This window comes from Kryptolebias marmoratus, linkage group LG2 (assembly GCF_001649575.2).
Source record: "Kryptolebias marmoratus isolate JLee-2015 linkage group LG2, ASM164957v2, whole genome shotgun sequence".
NCBI lineage: Eukaryota > Metazoa > Chordata > Actinopteri > Cyprinodontiformes > Rivulidae > Kryptolebias > Kryptolebias marmoratus.
Window position 1 is genome coordinate 27,861,293 of NC_051431.1, and position 17,437 is coordinate 27,878,729.

Sequence of the window (17,437 nt, forward strand, 5' to 3'; positions counted from 1 at the left end):
CTGAAGCCATAACATCTGAGCTGAATCTCACACACACCAACAATGTTTGCCCCATGCACAAAACCTCCACTGAGAATCATCTTCACATCCAGGGAGACTTTTACCTGTGATATCGAACCACACAGGGACTGTGTTCTGTTGCAGAGACACTACACCCACAATCTCAGCCATCTTATCACTTTCCATGATGGTGAAATTATAAAACGGCTCATCAAAACGCAAAGGAAGAGTGGATGGAGGTGATCGGCGGATCCACTCGATGTGCAGGCGAGCTGTTGAGGACTTCTGAGGACGTCCATTGTCTGATGCCTTGATCTGAACATGAAAGCACAAAAACGCTAAGATTAAGACCATCTGTTAAGCAATATATTTCCATCACGGTATGACACGATATACTCTGACAGAGATCATTTAGGTTTCTAACACTGTTCCTTGGTTGTAACAACAGTATTTTTTTGGCCTCAGTCCTTTATTGGTTTTCCTTGGCTGGTAACTTAACCTGGTTTAAGCAGGTTTCCATAACAGATCCCTTTCATGTAGGAAGAAAATACTAAATGTAAGACAGTTAAAATTTAAACTGATATAAATTACTTTTTAAAGGATTCATAATTTAGTGGTAAAGCAGTCACCTTTTCATTAGGTTTTGGGGTTTTGTGTGCTCACTGGAGAGTGACTAAAAGAAAAAGTACAAACATATAGTAGCAGCATAGTAGTATAATTGTATAGTATAATTGTTTTACAGAATGCAATGATTTGCAAAATTTCAGAAACTAATTTTATTCAAAATAAAAACAAAGTAAACATCAAATGTTGAAAAAAAAATAAAATAAATAAAAGTAATTTAGAATTTTAGGGGAACAACACATCTCAAAAGTTGTTCCAGGTCCATGTTTCTCACTGTGAAGCCTCTCCTCTTTTTCAGCATCAGCCTATAAACATCTAAGAACTGAGGAGAGCAGCTGCTGGAGGTTTTGTGGGGAATGTTGTCCCATTCTGGTCTGATGTAGGATTCTAGTTGTTCAACTGACCTGGGTCTTCTCTGCTAGATTTTTCGTTTCACAACAAGCCAAATATTTTCATTGGTGAGAGGACTGGACTGCAGGCAGGTTTGTTCAGCACCAGAACTCTTCTTCTACAAAACAATGCTGCTGTAATAGATGCAGTATGTGGAATATGAAATATGAAGTATATGAAGAATACTGTATACTGTAAGTGTACAGTATGAAGAATAAGATTGTCTTGCTGAAATATGCAACACCTCCCCTCATAAAGATGTCATCTTGATGCATGCATATGTTGTTCTAAAACCTGCATTGATGGTGTCGTTTGAGATATGTAGCTGTCCATGCAATAGAAACTAATGTACCCCAATAACATCAGAGAGGCAGGCTTTTGGACAGTGTGCTGATAACAGGTTGGAAGGTCTGTCTTGTCCTTAGTATCAAGGGCCTGGTATGTGTTTCCTAAAACAATTTCAAGTTTCAATTTGTCCATAGAACAACTTTGCTCTTTGCCTCAGTCCCTTTTCAATGAGCCTTGGCCCAGGGAAGATGGCAGCATTTCAGGATGGTGTTTACATATTACCTCTTTTCATTATACAGCTTTAACCAGCATTTGTGAATGGTACAATTAACTGTGTTTACAGACAACAATCTGTGGAAGTCTTCCTGAACCCAAGCAGTGATGTCCAGAACAGAATCAGACCTGTTTTAACTGCAGTGGCCCCTGAGGGCACAAAGATCACGGCCATCCAATATTGATTTTCAACTTATCTTTTGAGAAGTGAGCAACTTTTTAAGGGGTTCCAGGTGGATCATTTTGAAAACTCTGTTGACCATGGTAAATATGACCGTGTTACACTTAACAAACTATGTCATGTCTTTTCTCAGAGCAGGCCACCAAAATTGTTGCTGAACATTAGAACAAATATGACTGATGTCAAGATGACAGATGAGTTTCAAGGAGTGACAAAATCTTGTAGAAGAGACCTTCTGGAATAAAAAAAACAGTTCACAGGACAATAAACTGTGTGACTGCCAGTCATGTGGACAGAGGGAAGATGCACTTAGCAGTCTTGTTCCTTTCAGGACCCTCCTCAGGAGAGTGTAGTTGAGAAAGAGTCAGGCTTGATGTTTTTGGAACCTGGTCAACAAGAGATTGAAAAGTTAAATTGACCAGAAAATAAAACCCACCTGACCTGACATGGATTCAGCCTTTTGGCCCCTTTCAAGTACTCAAGGTTCTTATGATCTGTCCAAACCACAAATGTGTGCTCCAAACCCTCTAAGCAATGCTGCCACTTTTATAAGACAAGATTTACTGCAAGGAGTTCCCATTCTCCAATGTCATAATTTCTTTCTGCAGAAGACAGTCGCCTCAAGTAAGAACACAAAAATGGAGACGAGAATCTGTGAGACAGCATCAACTTCCACAATGAACTGCTGGCCCATGTCAAGAAAACTGAGAATCAGGGCAGATGTGAAAAGATTCTTTCAATGGTTAAAAGCAATTTCTGCTTTGTCGTCCCAGCAAAAGGTGATCTCGCAGGTAGTGAGTTGATGTAAGAGGGTTGCCACAGAACTGTAGCTTCTGATAAAGCAGTGGTAAACATCTGCAAACCCCAAAAATCTCTTCAATTGCTTTCATCGTTTTGGAATGGGCCGCCCATAGACTGTTTTGACTTTTTAGGGGTCCATCTCAAAGCTGCTTAGAGAGATGATGTACCCTAAGGAGGACACCCTGGACTGGTGGACTTCACGTTTTTTCAGCTTTTACACAGAGCTGGAGCAAATAGAGCAAGACATAGTGAACATGTTCTTCAAGAATCTTTGAAAAGATTAAAATGTCATCCAAATAGACAAATACATACTTGTTTACCATGTCTTGAAGTACCTCTTTGACAAGTGCCTGGAAGACAGCAGGAAGTGAGTTGATGTAAGGGGACCATGGAACTGTAGCTTGTGAAGAAGCAGTGGTTTGTGAAGCCGAAAGACATTACCAGATACTTGTAGTGTCTAGTAGAGGTGTTTGACAGCTGTTTTCCATTCATCATCTTGGCAGACCCTCACAAGCTGACTGGCATTGCAAAGGTTTACTTTGGTAAAGAGGCTAGCTCATTCAAGCAATTCTAGTGAAGTGGACATAGGACAGGGAGAGTAACGTTCCTAATAGTAATGTCATTCAGTCCTTGATAATCAATGCACAGACGGTGGAAACCACCCTTTTTTAATCACAAAGAAGAACCCTGTTCCTGCTGGTGAAGAGGAGGGCCAGATGAGTCCAGCTGCTAGGACTCTTCCACATACTTCTCCATAGCCTCTCTCAGGTACAGAAAAAGAGTACAGTCGACCACATGCTGATATAGTACCTGGAGAAGTTCTATAGCACAGTAATAAGGTCTGTCTGTTGGTAAAAAGGTGGGTTTTTCTTTAACAGCCAAGTATACTGAGGTCACCTTGGAAAGATTTTGGTAGACTGTATTTTGCACAGGCTCTGGGGTTCTCTTCAACCTGATGTAAGCCATGGAGAGGGAGGAGGAAGAACATGATGGGTTCCAACCTGATATTTCATGCCTGCACAAGTCCATTTTGGGTTTTGTTTCTTTAACCAGGTGTGGCTAAAGAAGCGAAGGGAAGTTCATAATGAAGAAACTGTTTGCTTTGTGGTTGCCAGCAGCCATGTCATGAACGGGTTCGATTTTGACTTCTTTTGTGTAAAAGATGACCATCAACAGGACTTTTCTCTGGGGTTGCAAAGGAAGCAGCATCAACCCCAGGCTACAGGAAAGGATATAATCCATGAACTCTGTGAGCTCTGGAATCTAAAACGTCTTCAGTAATAGTTTCATTTTTTCCACGATGAATTGAACCAGAATTACATCAGAGGGTTACTTTAATGAAAGACTGACTCAGCAGAGACTTCCCTACCTCTCCAAACCTTTGTCTTTTAATGAACAGAATCTCAAAATGTGCCCCTTACTTCCACAATGAAGACGGAAACATTCACAAATTCTCAGCTAGACCTTTCAGAGAAAACAGGCTGCCTACACTGCAGCAGAGATACAGACAATCCAGCAGCTTGCTGCATAGACAGGTGAGTATTTAAGCAGGTGATCACAGGTGCAGACTATCAGCCTAATCAGGTCAGTGGCAGATTAACATCAGGAGCAGCTATAAAAAAAAATAAAAACAGGATCAAGTTGTAACAAAATCACTTTTCCTGAGAAATGAACCATTATTTCAGGGAGTAGGAAGTGCACCAACAAATTCATCCTGTGGCTGTAAACTGTGCAGACAGAAGAGCTGCAATCTGTTAAACCTCATGGGATGTTTGCACCATGATATGCTTAGACTGCTGGAGGAAAAACTGACATTTCCTCACTCTGCTGCTGTCTTTACTTGCTCTACTCTCCATGTTTGTATTTGTAACTGTAACATGTGTTTTTCTTTCCAAAGAAACTACACCTGGACCAATCAATCTGTGTTTGTCTCTCTCCTTTTCCTGTCCTCTCAAACCCCAGCCAGTCGAAGCAGATGGCCACTCGTCCTGAGCCTGGTTCTGCTGGAGGTTTCTTACTGTTAAAAGGGAGTTTTTCCTTCCCACTGTCACTAAGGTGCTGCTCAGAATGGGACAAAGTGAAGATTCATTGCAATCTTCTGGGTTCCTTAGATCAATAACTTTTACGATTTGACATTTTATAATGTATGTTAATGTTTTGGTATTTTCTTCTTCCTTCATCATCATTAAATGCTTTAATTTATTTATGGAAAAAATAAATAAATGAGTTCTTGGTTTTTATCCGTCAAGACTCCCCTTAGAGCCCTTAAAAAGTCTTCCAGGCATAGTAGGTCTTGCAGTAATTGTCCTGTCACAAAATAACTTTGGTTTCTGTTTGTTAACCTCTGGATGTGAAGCTCTATTTGTTGAAAAGTTCTATAATCATAATGTTTTCTCATTTCAGTGTAAAACAGCAACAAGATTGTGTGGGTGTAAATTTCTTTGTAGATACATCAATTTCTTTCATTCAAACACTCACGCTGGAACAGAGGATGAATTGTACCTTTCCTGCCCTCTTTTTGTGAAGGCAGTGATGCAGCAGATTGCTCCTCTTCCTCTTTTTATTTTCCTGAGATACAGTTACCTTCAGCTCTCAGAAGGCAGTAAATATTCCACACTGTATGTCACAAATGCTAGACTATGAGAATCGGGCAGTTTTTGTCCCATAAGTTATTTATATAAATAAAAAGATGAGTTTTCTTCTAAATGCTGCATAAAACTTCCTTAAAATGTGGACACACTGCACCGGTGCAGAGAGATGCTGTTTGGTTGGCAGTTATGTTTGACACACAAATCACTGTTTGAGAATGTTTTATGAATTAGATGGATACACAAAATCCTAATTTGTGCCAACAAAAGATGTGCAATCCTTTGGTAAATTTGGGCTTGGGTTCTAAAAATATTACTGCGAATGTCCTAAAACTGAAAAAGTGGTAAGTAATTGATTCTTACAGTCAGGATGTCGTAGCTCCCTGCAATGAAGGCCTTTCGTGATGATACAACTCCTGATTTTGGTTCAACAAAGAATTTCCCGTCCTCATTTCCATCCACGATGCCATAGGAGAGGTCACTGTTGGGTCCATCGTCAAGGTCGTAGGCAAATACACGATAGATGGGCTCAGCCTTCTTTCTACGCTCTCTCTCTGGAAGTTTGACTTGATAGACCTTTTCATGAAATGTGGGTTTGTTGTCATTTTCATCTAGGACCAGAACCATTACCCACACTGTACTCTTCCTGGGACTGGGACCACCATCTGAAACTAGAACCTGTGGAAGAAGAGGCGGAACAAAAAGATATAAAAAATGCACAAAGACTGTCACTCTTCACACAAATTACAACAGTGGATTTCTTGTCACTTACAGCCTACAAAGCATCGGATTAAATTACAATCTGTAACCTATAGTATGTCTTCACCTCTAAAGCATGCTCTGTTTGCTGTTCGCGGTCCAGCTTCCGTGAAGTTGTCGTGATCAATCCTGAGACAGAAAAAAACAAATAGAACTTTTAACATGAAACATTGGTTTTCTCTCCTGCACTGCATGCCGTGAGTGTGAGTGTATAAATAGATGTAAAAATGTTCTGAAGTACTAAGAGTTTTTGTTATTTTTCAACTGTTTTTTAATTTCCTGTTTTTCTCTTTCTGTTCTGTGTATAAAGGTAGGAGGAGAATCCTTTCCTGGGATCTCTTCTCTGATAGAAGGGACAGGTTCAAGTGAAGAAAGAGGTTTAGAAGGACACATTAGTTTGACCTGATTCCTATTAATTTGCTCCATCAATGGTACCTTGACCTTGGAGTTTACCTCTAATCTCTTTGGAATTTTTCTGGGCTTGTTGATTACCATTTGTTTTATCCTCCTGTTCAATTTATCATCAGTTTTCGTCTTGTGTCTACCTCCAAGAAGGTTAGCTCCAGTCCTGTGGACCTTAAACTTCTCAATAATCTGTGCAGCTGTGGCTACAGAAACATCAAGCCACTTGGAGATGGTCTTATAGTCTTTACCTTTAACATGATGACAATACTTTTCTTTCTAAGCTCCTGAGACAACTCTGTCCTTAGCTTTCTGTGGTCTATGTTTAGTGTGTTACATACCATAACACCAAACAGAACAGTGGATACTTTCCAACCTGCAACCTTTCTGTGAGGAGTTTGCATGTTCATTCTGTGCGTGCATGGGTGGGTTTTCTGCAGATCTGGTTTCCTACCACAAACCAAAAACTTGGATACATGCTAGGTTAATTAGTAACTCTAAATTGTCCCTAGGTGAGAGTGTGAATGGTTGTTTGTCTGTATGTGGCCTTGTGTTGTCTGAAGACCTGTCCAGGGTATACCCTACACAAGATACCATGTCATTATTTCTTAAACAAAAATGATGCCAAAATGGAAAAAAGCTGTATGTGGAAAAACTACAACCTAACTTTTGAACAAATTGGGATGTTGTGTAAAAAGTAAATAAAAACAAAATGCAATGATTTAAAAATCTCATAAATCCATATTTTATTCACAGTAGAACATAGTGAACTTATCAAATGTTTAAATTAAAAAACATTTAAACATCCTGAGCCTGGTTTAAACATAAAAAAAAAAAACTCAAAAAAGTTGGACCAATGCCAACAAAAGGATGTAAAATAAGTGGTACAAATAAGAAACAGCTGGAGGAGAAATTTGGAACTAATAGATTAATTGGCAACAGGTCAGTAAGAGGACTGGGTAAAAAAAGAACGTTGGAGATGCTGAATCACTCAGAATTTCATCAGTCTGTGAAGAAATTGTCTAAAACTATTTGAACAATTTTAGAATTATGTTCCTCAATGAAAAAAAGGGAATATCTCCATTATCTATTCAGACCCTCCAGGATTACGCGATGTTGCGATCGCAACTATTAACGCAAAATCAAGCAAACCCCGCGAAATTGCAACTTTTTGCAACTTTGCCCAAAACGCCGCAACTTTCCCGCAGCTTTAACCCAATATTTATTGTTTCTAAAGTGATTCACCACCGTTTCTGCGGTCTAGTCTGTTCTTTGTGGGTTTGTGTAGTGGGGAATACAAAATTACCCCAAATAACTCACGAAGAAGACACATGACGTCACATCCTGTTAACATCAGAATGCCGGGAGCATGCAGGAGCAGCGACCGAAGCCAAAATGTGCGCTAATGCACATTTGCCCACAAAGATTTCAGCAAAGGACCACGCAAACCAGTTTCCTACCCAGCTGCACGAGAGTGGGGGGAAGCTGTAATGAAGAAGTCTTCATTACTGGGACTATTTTTTATAAACTTAAACTGTATAGCACTTTAAGAGCACCTTTGCACTTTAACTAGCACTTTAACAAGCACCTTGTTTAGCACTGCACTTTAAGCATGAATTTGCACATAAGAAGTTTTAACTATTTATTAAATATTTATTGAGAATTTTAATAATTAGCATGTAGCCTTTTGTTCCAGGCTCTCCACAGCTGCTCCTCATTAAGAAGTGAGGTGGTTGTCTGTGAGAAGAAAAGAATTGTTAGTCAGAGGAAATAAGGTCTACTGTTTAGAAACTTAAGCAAATGTTTGTGTAAAACATGTTAAGTGTGAGTGCAGGAGAAGTGTAGTGGTGCTAAAAGTCAACAACTCACCTGTCTTTTCTGTGTTCTCTCCAGGGTGTTTGGACAAATACTTCCCCGGGGGTTCAGACACCATTTATAGGTTCCGGGAGAGGCCATGGAAAAGTGTGCGTGGGAGGGTTTGTACATAGTTTTATGGTGTTTTATGATACTTAGGTGTAGGTTTAAAATATAAAATATTTATAAAAATTAACTGGGAATTTAGTGGTATTTTAATAAAATGTATTTTACAGATGGAAGTAGTAAATTGGTAAATGTCCCTGTGAGGAATGGTTTAGTCCACTATCAGCTGTGACTATTTAAGGCTGTAATTATGTCTTGTGAGGGGTTCTTTTTGTTGTTGCCTGATGCTGGTAGGCTAGATGGTACAGCACCAGAATAAAACTTGTTCTGACTTCCACCTGACTCTGCATGGATCATCATTCTCTCTGTAAGTCCAACCACGAAGGGCGGCCGGTTGACATCAGGTCACCGGTACACAGAGCATACCCAGCTCCACCTTAATAAAAACGTAAGATTATCTTTGAGATGTGTTGCTGCCATATAATTCAAAATTAACTTGTTTTAATGGTATAGTTTGGTTTGATCATTTGATATGTTTACTGTGTTCCATTGTGAATTTTAAAAAGGGTTTTATTAGGTTTGAAAAAACATTGCACTCTTTAATTTACATTCTACACAACATCCCAACTTTTCCGGAATTGGGATATAAGTCCAGCCTTGCTACTTCCACAGGATTTATAAGTTCAGGATCAGCCTGGTACTGCTGATCAAATGTATTGATTAACTGATCATCATCAGTGATCACCTTTATAAAAGCAGGATTTATGTCAGTTTGTTCCTTTGGAACAACGAGTGGAAACACATCAGCAATGACCTTAGAGAAAGCCCTATTGCCGCCAATCAATCTGGGAAGGGTCAAATGTAATTACCAAACTATTTGGAATCCACCATTTTACAGAAAGAACAATTATTCACAGATAAAACAACTTTAATTCTTCCCAGGAGTGGACGACCCAGCTAATGGCTTGTTTGAAAGGGTTGCTGGAGAAGTCCTCTTCTCTCTAAAACAACATGGCAGCAGGACTGAGGTTTGGAAAGTTTCATCTTAAGGAACCACAGCATTTCTGTAACAAAGTCTTTTAGACAGATGAGACCAAAGTACATATGTTTACCCATAATGCACAGCAGCATGTTTGAAGAAAAACAATCAGCATTTCAGCACAAACATCTCATACCAGCTGTCAGCACAGTGGTAGTGGACTGATGGTTTGGGCTCCTTTCAGCCATTGAATCAACCATGAACTCCTCTGTAGACCAAAGGATTTTAAAATCAAATGTGAAACAATCTGTCTGACAGCTGAAGCATTGGACCAAACTGGGTCATAATTCAAAAGAACATTAGTTCCAAACACAGAAGCTGATCTACAACAGAGCGGCTCAAAAAGAAAAGAATCAAGGTTCTGCAACGGTCCAGTCAAAGTTCAGATCCTCAGTCTGATAGAAATGCTGTGGTGGGTCTTTCAGAGAGCTGAGCACAAACTAATGTCTGCAAACCTTAATGAACTGAAGAAACATTGGAAAGAAGAGTGGACCAAAATTCCTTCACAATCATGTGACAGACTGATGAAATCCTCTACTGAGAGTTATTGCTGCTAAAGGAGGTTCTACAGGCTGCTGGATCAGGAGCTGGAACCAGTTTTTCACTCACAACTTAAACATTTCTTTCTGTTTAATAAATAATGACTGAGTGGAATCTGTGGGGTGTTTTTGTTCATTTGAGGTTAGATTTGAATCATTTTAGAACCTGCGAAAAAATGCATCATCTTTCTTATGTCCTTATATATAAAACCGTGGAACTGAAAGAGGGTGGACTTTCTTTTTTCTAGAACCGTGTGTGCTCTCTGTCTGCACAAGGATCAGCCTGAGGGTGATGATGTAAGCAGGTGCTGTCTCCTGCAGGTAACAACAGCTCTGGTGAGCAGGCAGGTAGTGACATTTCCGATGAGCAGTAAGAAAGGGGCAGTTCAGGTAAACTGGAAGGTAAGGGCTGATGTATATCAGTTCAGCTGAGTGGAAGACAGCTGGTGTTGCTGTCAGCAGCAGCCCACAGAAAGCCCAGCTGCCAGGGCCTAAAAGCTTCCACCTCTGTGCTGCTTATTATCAGTAAGGGCAAGCCCAGCTAAGGCCAAGTCCAAAGAGAATGCCAGAGGATCTCGCTATCATATGGTTCTAATGTGTCTCAAGAGGATCAACAGATGATTCTCATTAAAGATAAAGACAAAACATGGGACAGATCAGATCTTTGTATTCAATATAAATATTTTTATGAGTTCTGTTGTGACTAATACAATGTGATTTGTCCAGGAACAGCTCAATAAGACAAATAGGAATGATAAAGATCCAGAAATAAACAAGGTATAAGACACTGCATTAAAACGTTTCAGTGTTTTATAATAATATAACAAGGATAAAGGTCAACAAAAAGCCCAGTATATTAAATTTAGATGGCAGAAATAAACAAAGCTCCCACTGTTCTCTTTAATACTTCTAGACAACATACATCACCTCCTCATGCCCGGTCGTTTTTTGTTCTCAAGTGCACAGAGCTCCACCTTGAATTCATACTTTACTCCACTGTTCCCACACAGCTCTGAACTGCTTTCTTAAAAACAGGAACACCACCTTCATCACAACCCCTCTAAGACTTATGTTGATGGTATTATTGACAGAAAGGATAAAACTTGAGCAAAGACAGACACCAAAACGGGAAGTAGATGCTGCTAACTGAGACAATTGACTGTACTAAGGATGAAAGACATATACTGTATTTTCCACACCATAAGGCGCACCAGATAAGGCGCAGTCTCAATTATGGCGTCCATTTCTGTACTTAACCCATACATAAGGCGCACCGGATTATAAGGCGCATGCTAAAACATACGTTCTACAAAAAAAAAAGGTCACGGAAGCAAGATGGTGAGTTTGGTTGAACTTTATTCTACTATGTAACAATTATTTTACATAATATTTTTTATCATTCTTCTTCCACAAATCCATCAAAGTCCTCATCTTCTGTCTGAATTGAACATCTGGGCGATTTCGCCATCAAACATGCTAGGTTCCCTCTCATCATTGTCTTAGTCAGTCTCGTTGCCAGGGGGATGTTCAGCAATGATGCCGGCTTTCGCGAAAGCTCGGACAACAGTTAAAGCAGATACCTTAGCCCAGGCATCCACAATCCATTCGCATATGATGGGGTAACTCACCCGGCGCTGCCCCCGTCTTAGTAAACGTGTGTTTGCCGTTGGTCATCCATCGCTCCCACACCACTCGCAACTTCACTTTGAACGCGCTGTTTACACCAACGTCCAGCGGTTGGAGCTCTTTTTAATCCTCCCGGAATGATGGCAAGCTCCGAATTGTATTATATTACATAATGTTCTCTAATTGGTTTATCGCTGCCAGCGTACGTACCGGTACTGTACACATTACCGTACGTCCCTGTGTCAGGGACAGATTTTGGAATTCAGTGCACACATAAGGCATCCCGGATAATAAGGCGCACCACCAATTTTTGAGAAAATTTAAGGCTTTTGCGTGCGCCTTATAGACCAGAAAATACGGTATATGTTTTCTTACACCACTTCCTTTGGATTGGAATATAATCAGTCTCAGGTTATTTTTGTGAATGATTTCCTGATTTCTTCCTAAATTCTTTTGCATTACAGTAAGAATCCTTCAGGTAAGAACTAAATGCAGTATTTACCAGACATATGAAAACAGGCTCAGAAACATTAAAATAAGTCAACCTTTTTTGTCATTCATACTTTTATATCTCTGAGTTTCCGAAATGCTTTATCTAATGTTATTTTCCTAATAATTACTATTTGACCACTAAGTCTGAGAAGTTTGTTTATATCAAGGTCAAACAATTCTTTAAACTCATGCAGATCAACATTTACATACCAGTGCGGGGATTGATGGTGAAGAAATTCTGGGGGTTTCCACTGATAATGCGGTAGCTGAGCCAGTCAGTGTTGGTGGGCGAGACGTCAGGATCCTGAGCCTGGATTTGGACCACAGAAACGTCTCGGGGAGAATTCTCAGGTACCGAGCATCGGTACAAAGGCTCAGAGGTTAGCGGCGCGTTGTCGTTAATATCCTCCACTTCAATGAACACCTCAATGGTGGTGAATTGAGGAACCACGCCGCGGTCACTGGCGTACACTGTGAGCCAATAAGAGTCCTTGGTCTCCCGGTCCAATGTGTCCGTGGTGTAGATCATACCTGGTAGAGGAGGAGACAAACAGAGCAAAGGGTTTTTACACCACTCAAACGAACAGCTGCATTCTGGCCACTGAATGGACTTTGCAGGGTCTTAGTGAGGTCTTCAGAAGTTTTTTAGGAATACAGAGGGTTCCCCATAACATGTGACAGGTCTGTGATGGTAAGAGCATCTTCAAAACATCTGCAGCAAAGCTGTGTACGTCATGGTGGGGTCAGCATTCACTATAAACAGTTTAAACACACTAAAACTATCTGTCAATTCCATGCAATATTTCTTTTTCAATCAATATATTTCTATTCTAGATCTAATATTCTTTGAAGGAATTCATATCACTCACTGCCTTTTATGATAGTTTTAGGCTAAGATCATCTTATGTTGAGAGACACTGGAGTTATACTTTAGCTGTTTTTGTGAAACCTTGAAAATTGCCCAAAATTATCCAAAGTTTGATGGGATACTGCAAAGATGCACGCTCAGAGTATGTGCTGTGACTCTCAGCTACTACTACATAAAATATTGGATCAGTATTTGCAAAAGTGAGTTAGAGCCATTTTTGTGTTTTGTAAATTCAGCCAAAATTGTCCTGTTGTAGCCAAGTTTAAAATAATTTAATAGGATGATCAGTTATCAGATCATTAACTAACAGAGATTTAGCAACGAGAGATCTTATGTTCAATAATCCACATTTAATGGTTTTATTTTTCAGTTTTGGTAAAGCAAGCATGTTTATTCTTATAATTTTATTTTTCTAGAGCTGATTTTTGGTTTATTTAATTTGGGCCATGGTTGAGCTGACACTCTTTCTATGGGAGTTTGGGTGAGTAACAGAGGAAAAGCAGTAGAGAGGTGTGTAGGACTACAACTCTGCTTCCTGGACTGGACCCTGGGTTGTCAATCATTTGGACAGCATCAGTGACGGTCAGTTTGGGGAGGCATGATGGGAAATTAAAAATAAACAAAATAGTAAAATAAAGCCAATAATATTTGTTTTATTTTAAACTGTGTTACACTGTAAATTATATATTTTTTTGCATGATTCTTGTCGTTTTGTTCTTTTTACTATCAAAATGGCTGAATTTGCCAGTTTCCTGATCAAACAGGTCAGATCTGTGAGAAGACAGAGTCATTCCCTGCCTCCCCTTCCAAGTCTGATAATAAATTATTGGACCAAAATATTAGCGGAAACAAAAATGAACGTACGGAGCACTGCATCATCTGTTTATGTTTTGTTCGGACAGCTAAAATGGAAGTCAATATTTTTTTAAGGTCAAACTTTTCTGAAACAGGGCTTTGAATCAAAATATGAAGTGATTTGTACCAAAGAATCGGGTTTTTACATCCACACTTCCCAGGAGGTAACCTCTGACCAGTACAACTCCCACACACCTTACGGTATTTTTTTTTTACTTAATATGAAACATAATAAAAAAGTAACAGAGCTTTGAAGTGAATACAGTGTGGTTAAGGTGAGTGCACACAGACTCCTCAGGGCCGGAGAGAAAGACAGAGACCTCCTGCTGCAGCAACTGTGTTTTTAAACTAAAGTGTTTTAAGCTATGCAATTAAATGAAGACTAAAACTCATAAAAACCTTAGATCAAGGATCATCCTGAATAATCTCTTAAAGTGATGACAATCAAATTACTTTTCAAGTAGTTTTGTGATAGAATCTATTCCACATATGTGTCTTAATTGTTAAGGTGTGTGTAAATCGCATACTGTCCTACTCTGCCTCACCACAAATACTAATGATTGTCACTAAGAACTGGAGGTGCTGATCCTCATCCCAGCTCTATCACACTCTGCCGTGAACCGCTCCAGTGAGAGCTGGAGATCACGATGACTCCAGCAGGACCACATCGTCTGCAAATATCAGAAACCCAATCCTGATGCCATCAAACCAGGCTCCTTCTGCCCCCTGGCTGCACCAAGAAATTCTGTCTATAAAAGTCAGGCAGCCGTGGCAGAGTCCAACTCTCACCCTGACAAGATCTGACTTACTGCTGGCGATGCAACCAGACTCTTGAACGATTTGTATAAAGACTGAATGAATCTGTTCGCACCATTCATCCCATTCTGATTCATAATGGTCTCCATGGAAGAAGACCCAGGACGCTCCTCGACGGGCAGAAAAACACAAAAAAGCCAGACAGGAATTCACCAAAATGCAGGTTGACAAGAACCAAAGTTTTTGAAGCTGATAAGATAAAACTGGAGCTTTCTAGCTCCAGACACATCAGTTCTGTTTACTGTTTTAATGTTTTGTGCAAGAGTAAAAATACATCCAAGTCTGTAGCCTTTTAACTTAGCTGAATCTATGTTGTCTTTTGGTGATTTTAGGGATTTTTTGTTTCCTTTTCATTCTAGTTTTATCTTAAAACAAGAAATACATTAAAATGACCATCTATACAGAAGCCTAAATCAGGCTGTTGAACTGCTGCAGGAAGCCTTTCAATCATTGCAAAAATCCTTTTTGCAGTTAAAATAGGTTTTGAATTCAAAGATAAGTAAATTTATGATTTTTACACGTTCTCAACTCCAACCAGCTGACCTCTCTAATGTAACACTGAAAGGTACATGTATCGAAACAGTTACTTCATATAAAAACCTAGTGATCTAGCTTGATGAAACGTTGGCCTTTAATGCCCACTTTGACTACATGCTGAAAAAAACTTTGAACTAAAAATGGATTTTTATTCCTTTTCATCCTAAAAGCTGTGCAAAGTTGTTTCCTACCTGTGTTGGATTATAATGACATTATTTACATGCATGGATCTTCTTCCTGTCTTAAAAGATTGGACGTTATAACCTGCTAACAGCTTTATTACAAATGGAGGTGTCATGATGTGGAGTGACGAAAGCGAACCCAGAGCGCAGACTCATATTAAACAAACAATAATTTATTGAATAAAGAAACACAAAACAAAAGCTGACGTGGCAGCAAAACAAAATAAAGAACAAACTAAAACTAACATAAACGGAGACGGAGACAAGCGGGACGGAAAAACAACAACCAGGAACAAACGGCAAGACAAGAGGCAAAACAACGACAAACCTTAGACAAACCTTAGACAATGGACCAGCGAGGTATGGAGAGAAATGACCGGGTTTTAAAGACTGGGGATAACGAGGTGAGTGGGAACAGGTGGAATGATTACTTATTCGGGTCAGGTGAAGATGGGCGTGGCTAACAGACAAATGAATGACTGGGGAAGAGTGGAAATGAGAACACAAACACAAGGAGGACAGAACCAAGAAGAAAACAAAAACCAGATAACAAAACCAAAACACAAACCAGAGGACTAAAACAAAACCCAGAAAAAGCCAAATCACCACAGGAGGTTCACATACTCATCCCTGCACCTTATATGACTGTTTAGGATAGATGTTGTTGTGCTGAAAACGGACGTAATGTCAATGTATTCCAGTTTTTCTCCCTTTAGGTTTTTTCTGCAAGGTTAATATTCTGACTCTGGGTTTTATTTGGAGAAAGAAACCACCCAGGCTGCACCATCAAGTCCTAAAAAGGCTCAAAGCTTTGGGTGGAATGACACAACCTAACCTCTTGTACTACAACTTGGCAAATAATATAAGAAATCTGAATAATTGGCTTTAATATAAAGACAATTAACTCCCCCCATCATGAGTGGTTATAGAAGCAAATTCTGCTCATCCAGTACCATTAAAGGCATAATTGCCTTTTCACTCTTCTACTTCTAGATACACTAAGAATGTGATAGTGGCTGCCTATCTTACAATCTGGGATCAATTTAGACACCATTTTGACCTGAAAACACACTCTGTTGAAGGTCTAATGTTTTAGGAATCATATATCTTATTGGATAACACTTTCTCTATATGGGATAAGGTAGGTCTAAAAACCTGGATTGATTTGTACGTTGATTCTACTTTTGCTTCTTTTCAACAAATAACTATTTTTTCTCGCTGAAGGACATTTTATAATAAACCTTCAAGCTCAATATTATGTATGAAGCTTATCACCAGAATTTCTGGCTCTTCCAATCCCTCTGATTTTGAAGTGTTTCTGCAATATCTCCCCTCAGTGAGGGAGGCAACCTCTTTTATACATATTTTATTTTTTTAACCTTTCAAATCTTTTCACTGTGTTAAAAACTGTATGGGAGACAGATTAGGGGCTGTTGATTATAGACAGGGTTTGGGGGAGGTTTTAAAGAGGGTACACAGATCTTCAATCTGTGTTCAGCACAGTTTCACGTAATGTCTGATTCTACACAGAGCTAAAGCCAGGCTCACAGAAACATCTGACACAGTGTCTCCTCTGTGCGAACAATGTCAACAGGCCACAGCAAATTACTCACACACGCTTTAGAGCTGTCCCTCCATGAAGAGATTCTAGCCTGAAATTTTTCTCACGTTGTCAAATATAACTGGAGAGGATATCACTCCTAATGCTTTAACTGCCTTGTTTGAGGTGTGGCATGCTTCACTTTGCTTTCTCCTGCTAAAAAGGACTTAATTGCATTTACAACTCTGCTGGCCAGGAGGCTAATACTGTTAAATTGGAAAGCTGAAGCTTCACCTACATAAACAAGTTAGATTAGAGAGGCACTTTACTTTCTTCAACTAAAGGAAATGAGCCCAACTTTGGCCAGTAAAGCTGCATCATTTCAAATAAACTGGAATCCCTTTCTGTCCCACGTTAAAGGTACAGACTGTAAGATCATGCTGAACTGAGCACCACAAAGATGTGGCTTGACACGTGTGTATATATATGCATAAATGTAATGTTTATGGAAATGTATGTGTGCAAAGAGTATTCAGCCCGTTGGATATTTTATGCTTTTATTGCTGCCATAAATCAATCATGGTCTATATAAATTGGCCTTCTTTACAAATAGGTTTTCAAAAAACCTTATAAGTGACTGCATAAATATTTACCCCTTTGAAATGATTGTCCTAATTCAACTCAGAGAAAAGATTGTTGAAAAGTAAAAGTCAGGGG

General features: G+C 39.4%; 1 protein-coding gene across 5 annotated transcripts in view; it reads right to left on the reverse strand.

Moving 5' to 3' along the window:
* The window catches only part of fat3a (FAT atypical cadherin 3a), a 131,613-nt gene that overhangs the window by 70,603 nt on the left and 43,573 nt on the right, over window positions 1–17,437 (reverse strand). For all 5 annotated transcript variants that reach the window (XM_017432164.3, XM_017432162.3, XM_017432163.3 and 2 more), the window contains exons 3-6: window positions 12,133–12,453; window positions 5,972–6,033; window positions 5,509–5,823; window positions 105–315 (exon numbers count right to left, since the gene is read on the reverse strand). In XM_017432164.3, coding sequence (XP_017287653.1) covers window positions 105–315; window positions 5,509–5,823; window positions 5,972–6,033; window positions 12,133–12,453 — 909 coding nt within the window. The remainder of the gene's footprint in view (window positions 1–104; window positions 316–5,508; window positions 5,824–5,971; window positions 6,034–12,132; window positions 12,454–17,437) is intronic.